Below are 18,848 nucleotides of genomic sequence, written 5' to 3'. Positions count from 1 at the left end.
TCCCTCTTTCCTGCTTTCATCCATTTCACTTCCCATTTACACTGGATGGTAACTCTTCACTGGCTTCCACCAACACCCTGGAAGCTCTGTGAAGGCACAGACTCTACCTCCACAACTTCCCTAACAACCGACACAGTCTCCTGCTCTGCGGATGAGCAGATGGGTGAGACCCATGTTGGTCCTCAGGGCAGTGGGGGAGGGTCTCGCCGCTGCGAGCAGCAGAACGGTGACTCAGAAGGGCAGCAGAGTCCCTGCGATGAGAGGACAGGAGGTCAGGAGTGAGGTCTTGCAGACGCCAGGACTTTGTTTCTGGAGTCGCCGCTAGGGCTAGATTCCTGACTCGGGCACGGATAAGGGATGTAATCCGGAGGGAGCCACGAGCTCAGGACACTCTCCACTGAGACTTCCCGAACTTCAGCATCTCTCTCAAGAGAAAAGGCCAAAGGCCAGAGATGTCCCTGCCCCTCTGCACGTTCTCTGATTTGGGGCCTCGCTGCTGTTCTCTGAAAGCACCAAAGATGCCCTTGCCCCTGCGCCTCTGCACTTGCTGCCCCCCTGCGCCTCTGACTTCTTTCCCAGAGTGTCCTCACGTCAGATAAGACGGCCTTTCCTGGGGCCTCGGGATGGCTCCGTTGCTCAAGCGTCAGACTGCTTCCAGCTCAGGTCACGATCCCAGCGTCGTGGGATCGCGCCCCGCGTCGGGCTTCAGGCTCCACGCTCCGCGCAGAGTCTGCTTGTCCCTCTCCCCACTCACTCTCAAATAAGTAAAATCTTGGGGGAAAAAAAACCACAGCCTTTGCCAACACCGACATGCAGAAGCTCTCTGCCATCTTTATTCAAACCCTTACTTATTTTTCTCCATATCCCTTATCACGATCCCATAAACCCAGTTTTACTCGTTTCTTAATTTCTCCTCTTCATCCTCCCGCTAGAACACAACCTCCAAGAGGTCAAGGATTTTTGTCTCTCGTTCCCCTCTCCCTGGTGACCCAAACAGCACCCAGCAGAGTAAGCACTGACTTGTCCTTGGTGAATGAACCTTGCTAAACCCTTTCAAGCCAGTGGAGATCGGGACAGGACAGAATGTCGCGCAGGGTCCTTAGCACCATTTCTAGCATGTGGCAGGTACTCAACAAATGGCAGCTATTATAACTGTCCTATTATTCAGTTGTCTTTTTTTTTTTTTTTAAGGATTTTATTTATTTATTCCAGAGAGAGAGAAAGGTAAGGGGAGGAACAGAGGAAGAGGGAGAAGCAGACTCCACGTTGAGGATGGAGCCCGACACGGGGCTCTCTTTCAGGACCCCGAGGTCATGACCCAGACTGGAACCAAGAACCGGACACTCTGCTGACTGAGCCACCCAAGCGCCCCTATTCAACTGACTTTTAAAGACCGAGAGAAAGCGTCATGTATTCAGAAGAAACTCATGGAGTTCCTGCGGCACGCTGGGGGTACTCCAGATGCTGAGGGTCAATCAGGGAGAAAGACGACTGTGGGTGTTCAGAGAATCCGCCCCGCCTCAGGGACTAGGTCCCAGACACCCTGGGTCTAAAGGATAAGCAGGAGGGCTTTCCAGGCAAACAACTTGAGGTCAGCAGCAGAAATAGAATTAATGGAGCAGAAAGCAAGACACACTCGAAGAAGCAGACACAGTGCAAGGCAGGTGTGGCTCGGGTAGCAGCCCAAAGATAAGCCGGACCAGGTAAACCCTCTTAAGGACTCGGAGCTGATTCTGAGCATGAAAGGCTCGTCCCTGGATGGCAAAGTTGGTGAAGCTCTGACTCTTGGTTTCAGCACAGATCATGGTCTCAGGCTTGTGACATGGAGCCCTGTGTTGGGCTCTGAGCTCAGAGAGGGGTCAGCTTGAGATTCTCTCTGTCACCCCCTCCTCAAATAAATAAATCTTTAAAAAAGGGGGGGGGAGCTTTAAGGAGGCCAAGGTATGATCATATTCCATTTAGAAGACCACCCTGGGTCCAGCGAAGAGACCCATTTGAAGGTGACTTTGAGAACCACTAGAAGGAAATGACCACAGTCATCAAGGTGCAAGATGGCAGGACCCGACCTCGGGGGTGTCTGCGGTGTGGATGGAACAAAGTGGATGGATTTGGAGGCAGACTCATCAGAGCTGGTGCCGCCTGGGACAGAGGATGAGGGATGAAGGGCAAGGCCTTGGCTTCTGTGTTGGATGCACGGGAAGACAGGATGGTGGCACCTTCCACTCAGGAGAGGAGCGGAGGAAAGGCAGATGTGGAGGTGTGAGCAAGAGGACGGGAAGAGCCTGACTTCAGGCAAGCAGAGACTCCCGTCCCCAGTGGCCGTCCCTGCAAAGCTTATCTCTCCCTCGGGATGTGCCTGTCCACTGTTGTCAACCCATCTGGGCAGCTGACAAAGCATCCACCATTTTCCTTCTTCTTGTGATTAATGTTTTACAACTTACAATGGAGGGGCGCCTGGGCAGGCTCAGTCAGGTAAGCGCCTGACTCTTGACTTCAGCTCGGGTCCTGATCTCAGGATCGTGAGATCAAGCCCCATGTCGGGCTCCGTGCTCAGCGCAGAGTCTCCCTGGGCTTCTCTCTCCCTCTGCCCCTCCCCCACTCCATCTTTACCAAAAGATAAATCAATATTTAAAATTTTTTTTTAAAAACCTAAAAATTACATTAGATACGCTGAAATGCACAAAATATCAAGCAGATAGTTCTATGAATTTGGACAAATGTATATATCCATAAACCCAAACCCCAATTTCCATCACCCTCAGAAAGTTCTCCGTGCCCCTTCCCAGCCAATCCTGCCTCCCACGAACACAATCCCTGTTCTGATTTCTATTCCTTTAGGTCAGTTTTGTTTGTCCTTGAACTTCATTAAATAGAATCAGAGTGTGTGACATAGTAAGGAATATATATTTGGTCTCTGCTCTTGGTTCCCGACGCAACGCTCCTAAATCTCTTGTAATTTTCTGATAGGAGCATCTTTTATTCTAACGAGGAAACTCTTGTTGGGTTCCTGGATGGGGGATGGTCACCTGACAGACCAAACCATGAGGAGAAGCTTGTTACTTTCAGCCCCATTTCAGGGCTGGAGACTGAGTTAATAATCGATTGCGTCTCCATGACGAAGTCTTCGTAAAAACCCCTAAACTGTGGTGTTTGAAGAGCTTGCAGAATGATGAATCCTGACCCCGCGGAGGACAGAAGCTCCGGCGCTCCTTTCAGACCCTACCCTATGTGTCTGCTCGTCTGGCTGTTCATCTGTAGTCTTTATCATATCCTTTATGTTCAGTAAACCAGTTTATATAAGGAAGTGTGTCCTTCAGTTCTGTGAGCTGTTCTAGCCAATTAGAGAATCAGAGGAGGGTGGGGTAGTGGGAACCCCGGATTGGTATCAAGTCAGACAGAAGAGTGGGTGACCTGGGAACCCACCATGTGTGACCCGAGTCTGGACAGAGGCCTTAACCTGTGATGTCTCCTTTAACTCCAGGTATTGTCTGTGAATTAAATTGTAGGACGCCCAGTTGGTGTCCACAGAGGACTGGAGAATTTCTGGAAACCCACACATTTGGTGAAGATCTGTGGAAGTCTGACAGGCTTCCCTCTATGGGAGAAGTGGTCTTTTGCATCTGGCTGCTTTCGCTCATGATCATGTTTATGAAATTCACCCATGAAACTGTCAGGCTGGAAGTCTGCCCCGCTGTCCTGCTGACTTGTCTGCGTTGAGCCGTTCTCCTCTTCATGGGCATTTGTGTCCCTTCCACTGTGGGGCTATTAACAGAGCTGCTGCGGACACACCCGGTCATACTGTTTTGCCCTGAGATCTGCGGAGATTCAAGTGTCTCTGGGAGAACCAAGGATCCATATCCAGAAAGCAATGGCCTCTGGAGGGTTTGAGACTGAGAAATGGTATCTGAGCTGCAGACAGAGGTCTGGGGGTCACAGACATAGAGCTGGTGGTTCCAACATGAGCTCATCGGGTAGGTCGTAAAGAAGCCAAGTGCCTAAGACAGAAGTTGTACTGTCTTTTCTGGGCCATATCTTTCCATCATCCCAAAGCCTCATGTCCCAGCCCTCGAGTCTTGCCCAGGCTGCTAAACACGTCCCCTCCTTTCTCCCCGCCCTCCTGCCTTTCCCTGCTCCAGGGCCACACCTCCCACCTTCCTTGAATCTGACTCAGGACCCACCTGACCCACACCCTGCCTTCTTCAACCTGTGTGGATCTGAATCCTGACCCGTCCCCTGGTCCCCAGCCCCCATCCTCGCCCTCAGGGGGACACCCCAGGGCCCCCAGGACACCCTGCTGGTGAACCATGAGTAAGGGGCTCCAACTTCCCCCATTCTCCATTTGACCTTGCTTCGTGGAAATGTTTTCTTTTTGTCCTTCAAAAGGAGCAGCAAGCGGCCACCAGCTTCACCGCCCCTGCCCCCTCCCCCATACCCCCGTCCTGTGAGCAACCTTCTCTCCTCTGAATTCAGGACCAGAAACCCCACAGTGAGAAGTCAGCCATCTAGGAACCAGGAAGGGGCTCCCACCAGAACGTGACCAGGCTGTGGCTTTGATCTTGGATTTCCCAAGTGTACCACCATCCCCACCACACCCTACTGTCTGACACCAAGTTTTCCCCCTCCTTTTTATCTGTCTGGCTCCTGAAAACATTTGGGCTTAGGACCCCTCCATGGTGAACCTTTGGGAGACAAGAAGCCTGTCTTTGTCCCTCTGGAAGCCCCCTGTTTCCCTGGGGCCTCAGGTCCAGCAGATGTTCTGTCAAAGAGCAAACATCTTCAAAATTGAGGCCCAAATTAAAGTGATCCTCTATCTTGCTGGGATGGATAGGTCTTCGGAAACAGGAATACTCTGATGGTTGCCTTTTTACGTCGCAGTGTGGAGCCCTAGAATTCAGTGCTCAAAGAGAAAACAAATAGAGTTCTGAGCCAGGAGAACTGCGTCCTTCCAGACGGCACGGGATGGCGGCAGAGACACCTGGAGAGCCAGTCTCCCCGGCCACTTTTCAGACGATTAGTGCCTGCCCTGGCTTCAGCTCCAGACTCCTCTGCAATTAAGAGGGGCTTCTACAGGCATCCCAGGGCCCAGCAGCAGAGGCAAGGCCTCAGGAGGCTTGGAGCCCCTATAGATCCCTCCCAATCTCCAACCGGCCCTTCCAAATCCCAAAAGGAATATGTTCCGAGCTTCATTTATTCCAAGGGTGAAGCTGGTAATGACAACAGTGGCCTGACATCGGGAAACTATGACGCACCAGATGCTGTCCTAAATGCATTCTCTCGTTCGGTCCTCACATAACCTTAGAAGCTGAGAAGCATTTTGCTTCCCTCATTTTACAGATGGGGAACCGAAGGCTCAGAGAGAGAAAGTAAGTTGCCTAGCGTCACTCAGCAAGCGAGTGGCAGAGCCCGACTCCAATCTAGGCAGCCTGACGCTTGAACCACCTGTATAGGACAGGGCTTCACTGCACCGATGAGGCCCAGGTGTCCCACCAAGACCCCCTGACACTCTTGTCTCTCCGCCTGTGACCACCTGGGCACTCGCAGCCTGGCTGCTGGAGCAGCAGAGTCCAAGAGGGCTGGCCAGGGAACTCCCCCAGAGAGCGGCCAGCACGCAGCAACAGAAGCTGAGCTGGTGGACGATACTGCAGTTTCCTGCCCCACCCCGGGTTGGGACACCCCCCCCCCATTACCACCCCTAAGGCACATATTCAACTCCCAGAGTTCTCCCGTGTGCTTAAACCCCAGCGGGCTGATGTGCTCCATGAAACGCCCCCCTCCCTTCCCCTCTCCGCAGTGAAGCTTCCTGTGATCACCTCCCCAAGAAACCACTTGCACTTGAATCCTTGTGGTCTGTTGTAGGGAAACTCAATGCAGGGTAAGGAGCGGCTAGCTCTAGGATGGCAGAGAGTTGCTTAACCTCGCTGGGACTCTGCTTCCTCTCCATAAGACCAAAACAAACGAACAAACACACCCAAAAAACAACAATAACAACAAAAAACCAGTGAGGATGATAGCACCTACCATTCAGGGGTTCTGCGAGAGTTAAATACGCTCATATTTCCGGAGCACTTAAAACAATAAAGGGCCCAGAGGAAGCACTGTATGATTTAAGAAAATTCTAAGACCGTCAGAAAACCCACTGTGAACCATCTGAAGTGGAGTTTTCCCTTTGCTGACCCAGAGACAAGCCCGTGATCAGAAAACAAGCCCCTGGTCCACCCCAGACCGAGCCAACTCAAGACGTTCTGAAATTCACCACGGGCAGCCACTGCACCAAGCTCCCCCTGCCGTGAAATTCTATTACCCCAATGCCAGCAGCTCGATTTTACCGTCACTCAGAATTTCTCCACATAAGAGGCTTGAAAGTAATTTCTGAGTCATTCCGAGTGCTAATTGGTTATTGCACAGGGATTACATTTCTCACGTTCAAGGTCAACTGAAATTTCCCTGTGTGTCTGAGAATAATTCTCGGTTGGTTGGAAACTTTTTTTTTTTTTTTTAATCAACAACTACGGTACAGAGCAATTATAATTCAGGCATAAACAAGCGTTTGTGGGCTCTCGCTAGGAATAAACGGATGCATTTTGTTGCTCACAGATAAAACAGTCCTTTACTCCATGCCAGTAACTGGCCTGGACAAACACTATGTTCACATAGGAACTGTTTCTTTGATGTCCTGAAATGTCACTCCGGCTACCCGAGCGGAGAGAAATCATTTTGCAAACTGAGACACCATTTTATACAAGAAAACAGTGGACTTGGGGTGTTTTGTTTTAATACCCGGGATGATACATTTTTAATGCAGCAGCAAATGGGCACAGCTTCATCAAAAAGTTGAGGGAAAGAGCTGGAAGGTGTTCTCTGGAAGGACTAATCAACTGTGTCTAGTTCTTGGCTCTACTGAGTGGGATGTCCTTTTACCAGCCCATCTGGACTTGAGCCGGCTCCACGGGAATGACCTTCCCTTGCCAAGTTCACTGGAGAAATGACTGGTAAGCCCAAGACCAATGTGTTCATCCCACTTGTTTCCGGGAAGGGATAGCCCCCTGGGTCGACCCATCAACACTAACTTGTGTGGAGGGCACAACAAGAGTCAATACTCAAGTGCTATTTCTGTCAAGCTGAGGGGCAGACTAACATGGATCTTGGGATAAATGCCAAAATCCTTGCCAAGGCCAGCACAGCCCTTCTACTATGATGACCAGCTACTTCCCCAGTATTACCCTGAACTCACCCTTTGCTCTCTCTCCTCTACCCACACTGGTCTTCTTTAAGTTTCACATAGTTGCTACAGAACTCCCTACCACAGGGCCTTTGTACATGCCATCCTCGCTGAATGGAATTTTCTTTTCCTCTCTCTACTCAGTTAATTCGCACTGTTGTTGCCTTAATGACACCTTCCTTGTCCTCCTGTCTCCCCCCCTACCCCATATGTTCTCAGAGTTAACATGGACCTCTCTTTCATAGAACTTTACCTGGTCACAAGTTTTTTATCTGCCTGTATGATTATTTGCTGAATAAAAATGACAATAATTTCATTTTAGCTGTTTTATACAATTTTTTTTTCCAGAGTTAGCAGGCCATTACTATTTATCTAGAATTGATGTTTTCCCATCAGACTCAGTATATTGAGTTGGTACAAACAAAATAATGTGTTTTCCCTTATGAAACTACTTTAAAATCACTCAATACACATATAATGAAAGACCTCAAACTCATTTTCCCCAAAACATTTTCATTGTAAAACTAGGATGTGTCTCCAACTCTCACACAGCTGAAAACAGGGTATCTTGCCCCACCCCCCATGAACAGAAAGGGCTTAGCTGAGGTAGAGCCAGAGTGTAGCCCAAGATTCAGGGTCAAGGACTCTTCATTTTTGGAAGGTAGACCCATGGGTATTTCATAAGTCACCAGCACAAACAATTCTATTTGTTAACAGTACAGCACCATCCCGCCAATAGCTCCAACTCCAGATTCTATCCCTCAGCAAGTTTAACTCAGCCTCCAAAATAGAGCCCACTTCTATCTATTTCTTTCATTCACCATTATTACCATCCCAAGCCAAGCTATCATCAAAATGACCTGAGAATGGGCGCACCTATGTGGCTCAGTCAGTTAAGCATCCGGCTCTTAATTTTGGTTTGGGTCATGATCTCAAGATCGTGGTCTTGGGCCCCACATCAGGCTCTGTGCTCAGTGTGGAGTCTGCTTGTCCCTGTCCCTCTGCTCCCCCTTTCTATCTCTAAAATAAATAAATAAAATCTTTAAAAAAAAAAAAAATGACCGGAGAAGTGAAGGAGCACTTTCGAGGAAAAGTCTAAATCTAAGTGAGGACAAGGAGGAAGGAATGCCTTCATGAAGCGGGACACACTTGGTTGGGGTTTTGCAGGATGCATAGGAGTTTTCTTGGAGCCAGAAAAACACTGCAAAGGCACAGAGTCATGAAAGGCCTTGGTAGAAGGCCTTTCATAACTGGAGACACAGCATACGAGGCATATGAGACACTCAGCAGTTCCCACTAGCATAGAAAGAACCACAGCTCACCTCGAATTTCTGCCTCAGCTCTTCATTGCCCTCGCTTCCTTCTGGCGGCACAGGCACATTGAAGTACTCGCCTTCCTCCTGGCTCAGCAACTTGAACCTGAAGGGAGACAGGGAGACACGACAAAGTCCATGACCTGACTTGATATTATTTCATTGGTTACAATAAGAAAAGGAAGACTATAGACAGATTTACCTTAAAAAAATGTGTTGAGGGGTCTTTTGGTGGGGGAGGTGTGCATGTACATGTTCGCAGCCAGGTATGCTATGTGTTTTTTGTAACTATTCTACGGTTTTCAGAAAAAAATGAATATTCTGTGTTTATGCAATGTTCTGGCTCTGGCTCTGTTTCTCATCTTACACACACACACTTTTCTTAGTTCTCTCATTCAGTCACTCAGTGCTGTATGTTTTTACCTATCTTCTGTCTGCTATGTGCTTTCTTATTCTGAAAGAATGATATGACGGTCTCCCATGGTCAGTGGATTCTTAACACAGTCTCCCAGCATCCTGGCTCTCAGCAACATTTGGATGACTACCACCTTGTCTCCATGATGCTGTTTTCTCTACAGATGCCTTCCCCCAAGTGCCCAGTATGACCCCCTTGAGAAATAGCATCCCTTCGCAAGTACGTACACAAGCCCCAGAGTCAAACTCTGCTTGGGTTCAAATCTCCCCTCTGCCCTTGCCTCCGTGGGTCCCTGGACAAGCTAGCTAGGCTCTCTGAGGCTCAATTTTTCTCATCTATAAATCGGAACAGGAGTTTTTTTTTTTTTTTTTCAAGGGCGCCGGGCTGACTCAGTCAATAGAGCATGCAATTCTCAATCTCAGGGTCGCTGAGTTTGAGCCCCAGGTTAGGCACAGAGATTATTAAAAAGAAAAAAGTCTTTTTCATAGACTTACTGTGGAGCTAAGATATGGTGACTCATGCAAAATGATAAGCACAGTGTCTGGCATTTAGCAAATGATAAATCATCATCATCATCATTACAGATATCAACATTATCTGAATAAACAAGATGGCTTTCAGTGTGTTTTTGACCGCAAAGATGTTTCCATCTCCTCAGAGGGAAACATGAGAGAGAGGAAAGGAAAGGACATTCCAAAGACATCCAAATCACTAGAGCGAAGAACATCACGGAGCTCCTCACTCCCCAAGAAAGACTTCCTAACTCAAATCTACAAATTTCATAATGATTTTTTTCCTCCATTCACAAAACTTCCTCAACAGCTCCTAAAAATAGGAGAAGAGATTCAAAGCAGGGGTGATAACTGGCGTTGCTATGCATCCACATTTAATATTTGATTGTCCTCGGGGCACCTGGGTGGCTCAGTTGGTTAAGCATCGGCCTTCGGCTCAGGTCATGATCCTGGGGTCCTGGGATGGAGCCCCGCATTGGGCTCCCTGCTTAGCGGGGAGCCTGCTTCTCCCTCTGCTCCTCCCTACCTCTCAAATAAATAAATAAGTCAATAAATCTTAAAAAAAAAAAAAAACTTAAATTATCCTCTGCCCATTTTCCAAAAGAAATACAAAAATAAGAGAACATCTGTATTTTTCTTGGCAATGAAGAACGGTGCTATCCACACAGTAGTGTCTAGGAACTCGTACAAATTAAAGTAATAAGTAAGAGAACACGGAGCGGTGGTTGGCGAACATTATTTGCCTTTGTGGATTTTGCTAAATCTGGATATTATGATCCACTTCGTGGTTTTCATTATATCGTCTCCTTTTTAAATAGCATATTCCCTTTGAAAAGGAAGCCAACAGGTTACAAGTAGAAAGTAACTGTAAAAACAATAAATAAATAAACGTATGCAAATCAAGTTACCCAAGTCCAAGTAGATGGCACTGCTTACCAAAGGCTCTGAGACTTATGCCTGCCCCTCCTTGTTAAAATGGGAGCTCTGACAGCGGCGCGAGTGAAAGAACATTGAAGGTATGGCAACACCAATTGAGACTTTCTCTTTATGATAATCTGAAGGTTGGAAGAAGCATTGGCCAAAGAAAAGCTTGGCCAGGGTACAGTTCAGTATTACTAATGCCCCAACCATGTGCTATTGAAACCATGTACAGTCTAAGCCGCTTTGGAAACTACTGATCAAGCGGGTACTAACCAGAGGTGACTAGTCAACGGGACCCCCAACAGAACCCCACTAACAACCCTGGGCCAGACCACCAGGGACTAGATGACAGCCACCCACTCTGATTTATATTCAGGAAGGATGGGACATGTCATGGTGCCCTCGCTATGTCTGTTGGAGCCAGTATACTGTCTCTGTGGCCCTGCATAAGGACTCCTGTCTGTTAGAAAAGAGAAGCAGGGACCCCTTCCAACTTTGAGTTGGACCAACATGGTCCAACTGGGAAAAACCAACATGGGGAAAATGCCTCCTTATAGGGCAGTGGGGCTGACTGTTTGATACGTAGCTGTTTCCAGCCGTGGATCTCTCCAAAACGGCTCTAGGGAACAGGATTCCTGTTCTGACAAAGAAAAATTCCAAAAAATACAAAGACTCCTTTCTCCCTTCATCTGATTTTGAAAAATTACAACTGGGACACTCATCATTCTTGAGCTCATCCGTCTTTATGGAAGGGCGGATACAGAAAAGTAACAGGATATATGAAAAACTCAGTCAAATAAAGAGAAACAATGAGAAATCAGATAAGTACCTCCCATGAAATACAACTACTGCCAAAAGAGAGAAAATTCTAAAAAATATCTAGTTCATACTTTCAACGAGATTCAAGAAGCTAATGCAACTTTGAAAAGGGAACAATCTGAGATTTAAAAAGGCTACTCTCAGATGGAAAATGTAATTACGAGATTTAAAAATCCACTCGAGACCATGAACACTAAGATGGATAATTCAGATAACAATTAGGGAACCCTGAGAAATTCTTTTGGCAGTTGAACCTGATATTATATTGATCAGAGTTGAACTGAATGCCTTATGTATACGCTTAAGAAAAATGTATATTACCAAAAATAATATACAACATGAAAGGAGGGAATATAGCAATATATGTATCAGGAAAGACATTTTATGATCCACCTTATGTAAAAAGTTCTTACTATTCAATAAGAAAATGATGGGCAAAAATCAGGACATAGTCATTTATAAATACAAACAAGTGGGCAATGTTTAAATTAAAATATTCAATGAAATTAGTAACAAAATACATATGATAATGGAATTCTGTAAATCTGTATAATTAGTAAAAAATATGTATAATCTTTGCATTATATCTTTGAAATTTACAATACCAGATGTTGACAAATGTGGGTAAAATGAAAAGTACCACGCAGCACTGAGAGTGAGAATGTAAACTGAAAAAAATTGCAGAAGGGCTTGGCAAACACTTTAACAATACACATGTTCTCAAAGCCATCAATTCCAGGATTAGGAATTTCTTAGGAAATAATTAAAGCTATGCACAAAGGTTTGGCTGCAAGTATGTCTGCTGTAGAACTATTTTTCTAGGTAAACACTACACATCTTACAGTAAAAATATGATTCTGGGAGCGACTGGGTGGCTAAGTTGGTTAAGCCACTGCTTTTGTCTCAGGTCATGATCCTGGAGTCCTGGGAATGACTCCCATATCAGGCTCCCTGCTCTGCAGGGACTCTGCTTCTCCCACTGACCTCTCTCCTCTCATGCTCTCTCTGTCCCTCAAAAAGGAAAAAAAAAAAAAAAGAACATGATTCTGTAAGTTGAGGCAGATCTATAGAACGGGCCACATGAAAATGACGTTGCCCAAGATTACTGAATTATAAGGAAAAGTGTTTATAATGCATTTTTAAATGAAGTATGAGGGCTGTGACACAGTATGGACAGTAAGTTTTTATTTTTTGTTTCAGATACACACACATGAGCACAGACACATACATGCACACATAAGCAATACAGACACACACACACAAAAAACCCTCTTAATAATGTCAACAGTGGTTATCCCTGGACAATGGGATTCTGGATAGTGTTTTGCTTTTTTGGGTTTTTTTCCAGCAGAGGGATGGAATTTGTAATAAAACCAAAACGACACTATTAGTAATCACAAAGCTTAAAGAAACATAAATTTAAGGTAACAATGATATTAATAGTTGTCTTTTCACAACAAGAAGAAAAGAATAAAATGGAAAAGGAAAAAACCCCTCAGAATCAGAAACACCTCGTTGGAAATGCAGCAATTATGACCATAAGCATTAAAACATTTCCCTACGGAAAAAAAGAAAGAATTTTGAATTTAGGTCTATTGTTTGTTGTTGCTGCTTTTCAATCGAGTAACATGCCACATGTTCTACCAAAGAAAAGGACTGAGATTAAACATAAAAAAATGGGCAGGATCCACCAGGCAAGAAGTATTTACCACTCTGCAACCAAAGGAGACAGGTTGAAAGGTCAATCAGATGTCCTCAATCCTTTGGCTCCTCCACTTACTCTGGGAAGAAGATGAAGTTCCTAAAAGGCCCCCATGGGATCTGCCGAGCACCCCTCATCCTTGCTCCCCACTGATACCCCTTGGGAGAACCAGCTCTAGCCACAAAAGCCACTTCACTGACCCTCAGACCTAATAGATGCACTCCTGCCTCAGGGCCTTTGCACTTGCTGCTCTCGCCATCTGGGACAATCTCTCCCTAGACTTCCACAAGTTCACTCCCTCAGCTCCCTTTAGCTCTTTGCTATGTGTCACCTTTTCAATGAGTCCTTTCCTGGGAATTTCATCACACAAGTTGGAGTACCCCCTCCTCCCACTCCCTGCATTCCCTACCCCTGTTTCTCATTTACTTTCCTCTATAACATTGATCTTTAATTTTTTTTAAAGTAGGCTCCATGCCCAGTGTGGAGCCCAACGAGGGGCTTGAACTCATGACCCTGAGATCAAGACCTGAGCTGAGATCAAGAGTTGGATGCTTTGGAGGACAAGGGGAGATGGGGAGGAGAAGGGAGTTGAGGGAAACTGGAAGGGGAGGTGAACCATCAGAGACTCTGGACTCTGAAAAACAATCTGAGGGTTTTGAAGGGGCGGGGGGTGGGAGGTCGGGGAAACCAGGTGGTGGGTATTGGAGAGGGCACGGATTGCATGGAGCACTGGGTGTGGTGCGAAAATAATGAATACTGTTACGCTGAAAAAATAAAAAATTAATTTAAAAAAATTCCAAAAAAAAAAAAAAAAAGAGTTGGATGCTTAACTGACTGAGCCACCCAACGCCCCTCTCTGTAGCATTTATCAGCTTCAAACATGCTATTTTTTATTACTCATTTTCTTTTTAACTTTGTGTATTATTCTCCAAATATAAAGAAACCTCCATGAACCCAAGCATTCAGCATCTAGGTACTTGCCATGTATATCCACTGAAGAAATATCAGCAATAAGCCCAAATCACGGACAATGAGTATTAAGTGCAACAGATATAATTTTGTGTTGATAGAAGTCATTTTTAAAAAAATAAGTCTTGGAGAGGGGTTCCTGGGTGGCTCAGTGGGTTAAAGCCTCTGCCTTCGGCTCAGGTCATGATCCCAGGGTCCTGGGATTGAGCCCCACATCAGGCTCTCTGCTCAAGAGGAGAGCCTGCTTCCTCCTCTCTCTCTCTCTCTCTCTCTCTCTCTGCCTGCCTCTCTGCCTCCTTGTGATCTCTGTCTGTCCAATAAATAAATAAAATCTTAAAAAAATAAAAATAAAATAAGTCTTGGAGAGTTATATAATCAAGAATGATGCCACATATAAAGTAAAAAAAAAATTAGAAATGAAAGAAGATATTCAGAAAAATGTTACTGGGAGAAACTCAATGAGCTCTGCGCATTTTGGTCAGATGAAAAAAAATTTAAAAAATAGGAAGGCACAAAGATCTGGATAGTAAGATGGAATTAATCAACACTTGAAATGCAGGACCTAGGGCAGGACCTACGAGTAATAAATGGAATCTTTTTCTGGATGTGTCCACAGAACATTCAGTAATACCAAACTACGCTAAATTGAGAAAGAAAGTGAAAAAAGGAAAAAAGAGAGAAGACATATTTTCTGACCATAAAGTACTAACACTGCCATTTGACATTAATAATGAAAAACGAAACAAAAAGTAACACCAGTGATTTCCAAAATGCCCAAATAAGAGCACGCTTAAAGGAAATTAAAAACACAAGTGCAGACCTTCAGCAAAAGCAGCAAAAACTAGAACGCGGCATCTCACAGCTCGGAGGAAATCTTTATTCCCTCCGATGCTCGTTCTTTTTTCTTGAAGAGCAGAGCCCGTTAAGAGAAGGAAAATAAATCAGCAAAATGTTCAGCTGAAATTCACATGCAACCACCCAACAAACCCACAGAGAAGAAGAGCCAAACACAGAGTGGATACGTGAACCCTAGAACTCATTCTGTGCAGAAAAATAAACCACAGCAAAAAGGATGAACCCCTGGAAAACAAGGGGGAAAGGAAAGGAGACAGCAAAAACAAATAAAATTAGAAACAAAGGAGTGCATCTGACGACAGACGCGGGGCTGGTGGCAAAGCGGCAGATGAGGGGCCTGAGGCTGGCGCGCCACATCTGGGAGCTTGCACAGCTGCCCCTTTCTGCTGCGTGGTCTTCAATTACAACACAGCAGAAGAGCTGGGAGCGTGCATCCCCTGCCAGATGGGGAAACTGAGTCTCGGAGATGGCATGGAGCTCACTCAGGAGCCCAGAAGGATAAGAATCCAAATGTCTAGAATTTGTTCCGTTTACGTTCAAGACAGGTTCACAGATGTCTTGGCCCTGAATCTTTTTGGGGGGGGGGGGGACTTTTAACTGCAAAACCCAAAGAGGGCTTTTATTTAGCAGAAGTTCCCTCCTATAACACAATTTCACAGCTCGCCTAGGAGGGGGGTGGGGGATGCTACAATGAGGCCTGACTAATGGAATCATAACGGCTGGCTGACAAGGCTGGAGCACAGAGAGGTGAAGGGATTCACCTGAAGTCACAAAGCATCCATCCCCTTAGGACAGCCAAGGTCAAAGCCCTCCCATCTACCCTCAAGGCCTCTGCCAAACCCCTGCATCAGGAGACAGAACGAGAGGACACGTGCTTCAGCCCTAGCATTCCAGAGACCTGGACCCAAACTCAAGCACCATCACATATGAGCTGTGTGTCCTTTCATACAGTGCGTGAATGCTCTGATCCCAGGAACAAGGTTCTGCCCAGAACTGGTGGGAGAATTGAGGGATGATCGTGTGTACGTGCAGGGATATTTTTGGACTCAATCCTTTTGCTCCCCCTGCCCTCTGCCGTTTCCAGGGAGCAGAGAAGCAGGAAGGGGTGGCCCCTGTGGGAGACAGCCCTGCCCATTTGGGCCTGAGGAACCACGAGAAGTGAGCAAGGTGAGGGCACAAGCAGAGGGGCCTGGCCTGTCCTTCTCTGTTGTGGGTGAAGACCTACGTGCAGGGTCACATGGGCCAGAGATGCAGGGATCACTCGGACAGCACTCCTGGCCCGCATGCAGGAGGCTGAGAAACGGGGGCTCACACAGGTGGCCTGGGGAGTGGGACAAAGAAGACACTATGCAGAAGGACCTCACAACTAGAAGCAACAAGCCAGGACCTGGGACTCCAGCAGGAGGCCAGAAATGATGTTCCAAACTTGGGGGGAGAAGCGGGGTGGAGGACAGGGGGGACCCGTCCAGCCTCATGGGCACGGACAGGTTCAGGAACCAGGCAGGATCAGCCACGCTGCAGCCGTCAAGCCCAGAAGGCATACCACAGGCAAGAGGGTCCCCTTCTCACCATCAGGAGGTCACAAAACTGCCTAAGAAAGTCTGGGTACATTACAGAAAATAAAGAAGTATCAATGTGTGACTCCGGGACACCTGGGAAGTGATCAGCCCAGAGCCTGGCATCCAGCTAAGAGTCACTAAGTGGTAGCTATTGCTCTAGTAATTATTATTATCATGTTCACTCTCCCATCCCATCTCGCTCAGACCCCCTGGGGGGAATCATACATTCTTTCTCCTTAACCTCCTTCTGCCTGACTTCAAGAGGAAGGAATTCGCAGTCTGTCACTAGTGCGAATGGCAGCGTGCAAAGTCAGATCACCCATAGGCTAAGAAAAATTACCCAAGTTTTTTTTTTTTTTATCATGAATCGATGTCGTGCTTTGTCAAATGCCTTTTTAATTTTTATTTACTTATTTATTTGCCTCTATCAAGACGATCGTATGGTTTTTATCCTTTCTCCTGTCGATGTGATCAATCCTGCTGATTGAACCACCCTTGCATCCCTGGGATAAATCCCACTTGGTCATGGAGAACGATTTTTTTTTTTTTAATGTGTTATTGGATTTGGTTTGCTAGTATTTGGTGGAGGATTTCTGTGCCTGTGTGAAATGGGAAAAACAGTAAAAAGAGAGCAGTGCGACCCCTGACTGTCACGCAAGGACATTTTCTAAATAGTTATCTCCTTCCCCGCTATGACGGATTAGTCTATCACTCAGAACTGTTACTTACAATCCACAAGCCAGTAAGGCCCACATGGCCTCCCAGCTCTGCAAAGACAATCGTTAACTTTTATAAGTTCTGCCAGTCTGGGGCCCCTGGCTGGCTTTAGTCAGAGAAGCGTGCAACTCTTGAGCTCTGGGTTGTGAGTTCAACCCCTACGTTAGGTGTAGAGGTTCTTAAAAATAAAAGCTTTAAAAAAGAAGAAGAAAGGGGCACCTGGGTGGCTCAGGCAGTTCAGCGTCTGCCTTCAGCTCAGGTCATGATCCCAGAGTCCTGGGATCGAGCCCCACGTCCGGCTCCCTGTTCAGCCAGAAATTTCTCCTTCTCCCCGCTTGAGCTCTGTTGCTATCTTTGTCTCTCTCTTTCCCAAATGAATAAATAAAATCTTAAATAAAATAAAATAAAGGAAAAAGCAGAAGAAGAAAAGCAGGTCTTCTAGTTGGGAGACAGATCGCCTCCAAGGCTGTGATTTGGCAGATGGCTGTACCTCTCACTTACAAAGGGACTTCAGCGTTCCTGCGTCTCCTGGTCTACCAATCTTAGCTTCTGAAACCTGTGGAATCAGCCATTCATGTTTCTGGTCTCCCCATTCGTGAGCTAAGGAAAACGGTGACAGAGGCTCCTTAACCTTTTTTTTTTTTTTTTTTTCCTGAGAATTCTGCTGTTAACTGTTTGTGGTCTGTGCTTTAAGAGACCTTATCACTACTGTTAACTTTGTACCCACATGGCTTTCATCCTCCTCCCCATCTGTCCGCATGTTGTCATTGAGTAGTTATTGGGGTCATTTCTTCTCGCTCCAGAAGTTCAGCGCCATGAGGGCATGGCTGTCTTATACCTGATGGATCTCTAGTGACTAGAGACTAGAGAGAGCCTAGAGAGACGAGTCTCTCTAGAGACTAGAGAGAGACTCAGAATCTATTTGAATAAAAGTCTGGGATAAATACAGGAGAGTCTGGGGGGCTCAGTCGGTTGAACGTCCAACTCTCGGTCTCATCTCACTCAGGGTGGGGAGATCGAAGCCCGTGTTGGGCTCCACGTTCAGTGGGAAGTCTGCTTGGGATTCCCTCTCTCCCTCTGCCCTCCCTGCCGCCTCCTGCCTGCATCCTTTCTCTTTTAAATAAATAAATAAATCTTTAGAAAACAACCACAAAGTCTATAACGAACAGGGACAAGAGACAAGGAGGTTGTATGGTGAGCAATGGGGTGGATGTGTGTCCTCGTGATGCATTCTCTTTCTTGCTAAATGGGTCTGCTTTTTTATTTTCTATCACTTGTAACTGAAAAAGTCCTGAATGAAGTCATAAGGAAGACAATTTCTCTTAAAGAGAGAAGAGCAGCCAATACTGCCCGTTTTTGCCCAAAGCTACGGTGCCAGGTTGGACTGTGTATTCTGACTCCTTTTACTCAGATGATGGTGAAACCAACCGTTGCCAAGGGAGCTCACGCGGCCTCTTTGCTGGGAAATACTGAGCAAGGATTTTTTGCCAGGAGAAGGGAATGGAACAAAAACTGCGGAACAAAGGAGACACTGCAGCTGACCATGACGCAACCTCCCAGCACCCCTGTGGCCAGGCTTGGTAAGTGGTCCCAACGAGGGAGTATTTTCCTATAGAGCTGCAATCTGACAGAAGATTGGGTGTATTTTTAGGGTACATTGTAAGAGCCATTTTAGTGCCCATGGGGCCAGTCAAGACACGAAACTGTGTAAAGTTAGACGGATGTAAGGCAATAGGGAATGGTGAAGACTAGGGCAAACAGAAAATCCATGTCCTGTCTGAAGAGGGCATGAACTACTCGCCTGTTCTCAGTTACTGCCTTCTAGGCTCTGGGCATCCAGATATTTC

At 46.4% G+C, this 18,848-nt stretch overlaps 1 protein-coding gene across 4 annotated transcripts in view; it reads right to left on the bottom strand.

Annotated features, from left to right (window-relative positions):
- The window catches only part of PRKCB (protein kinase C beta), a 322,427-nt gene that overhangs the window by 85,673 nt on the left and 217,906 nt on the right, over window positions 1-18,848 (bottom strand). For all 4 annotated transcript variants that reach the window (XM_082714812.1, XM_082714813.1, XM_082714811.1 and 1 more), the window contains exon 8: window positions 8,542-8,638. In XM_082714812.1, the coding sequence (XP_082570938.1) occupies window positions 8,542-8,638 (97 nt within the window). The remainder of the gene's footprint in view (window positions 1-8,541; window positions 8,639-18,848) is intronic.

Source organism: Mustela nivalis, assembly GCF_964662115.1.
Source record: "Mustela nivalis genome assembly, chromosome: 19".
NCBI lineage: Eukaryota > Metazoa > Chordata > Mammalia > Carnivora > Mustelidae > Mustela > Mustela nivalis.
This window is presented reverse-complemented; position numbering and strand designations above follow the sequence as displayed.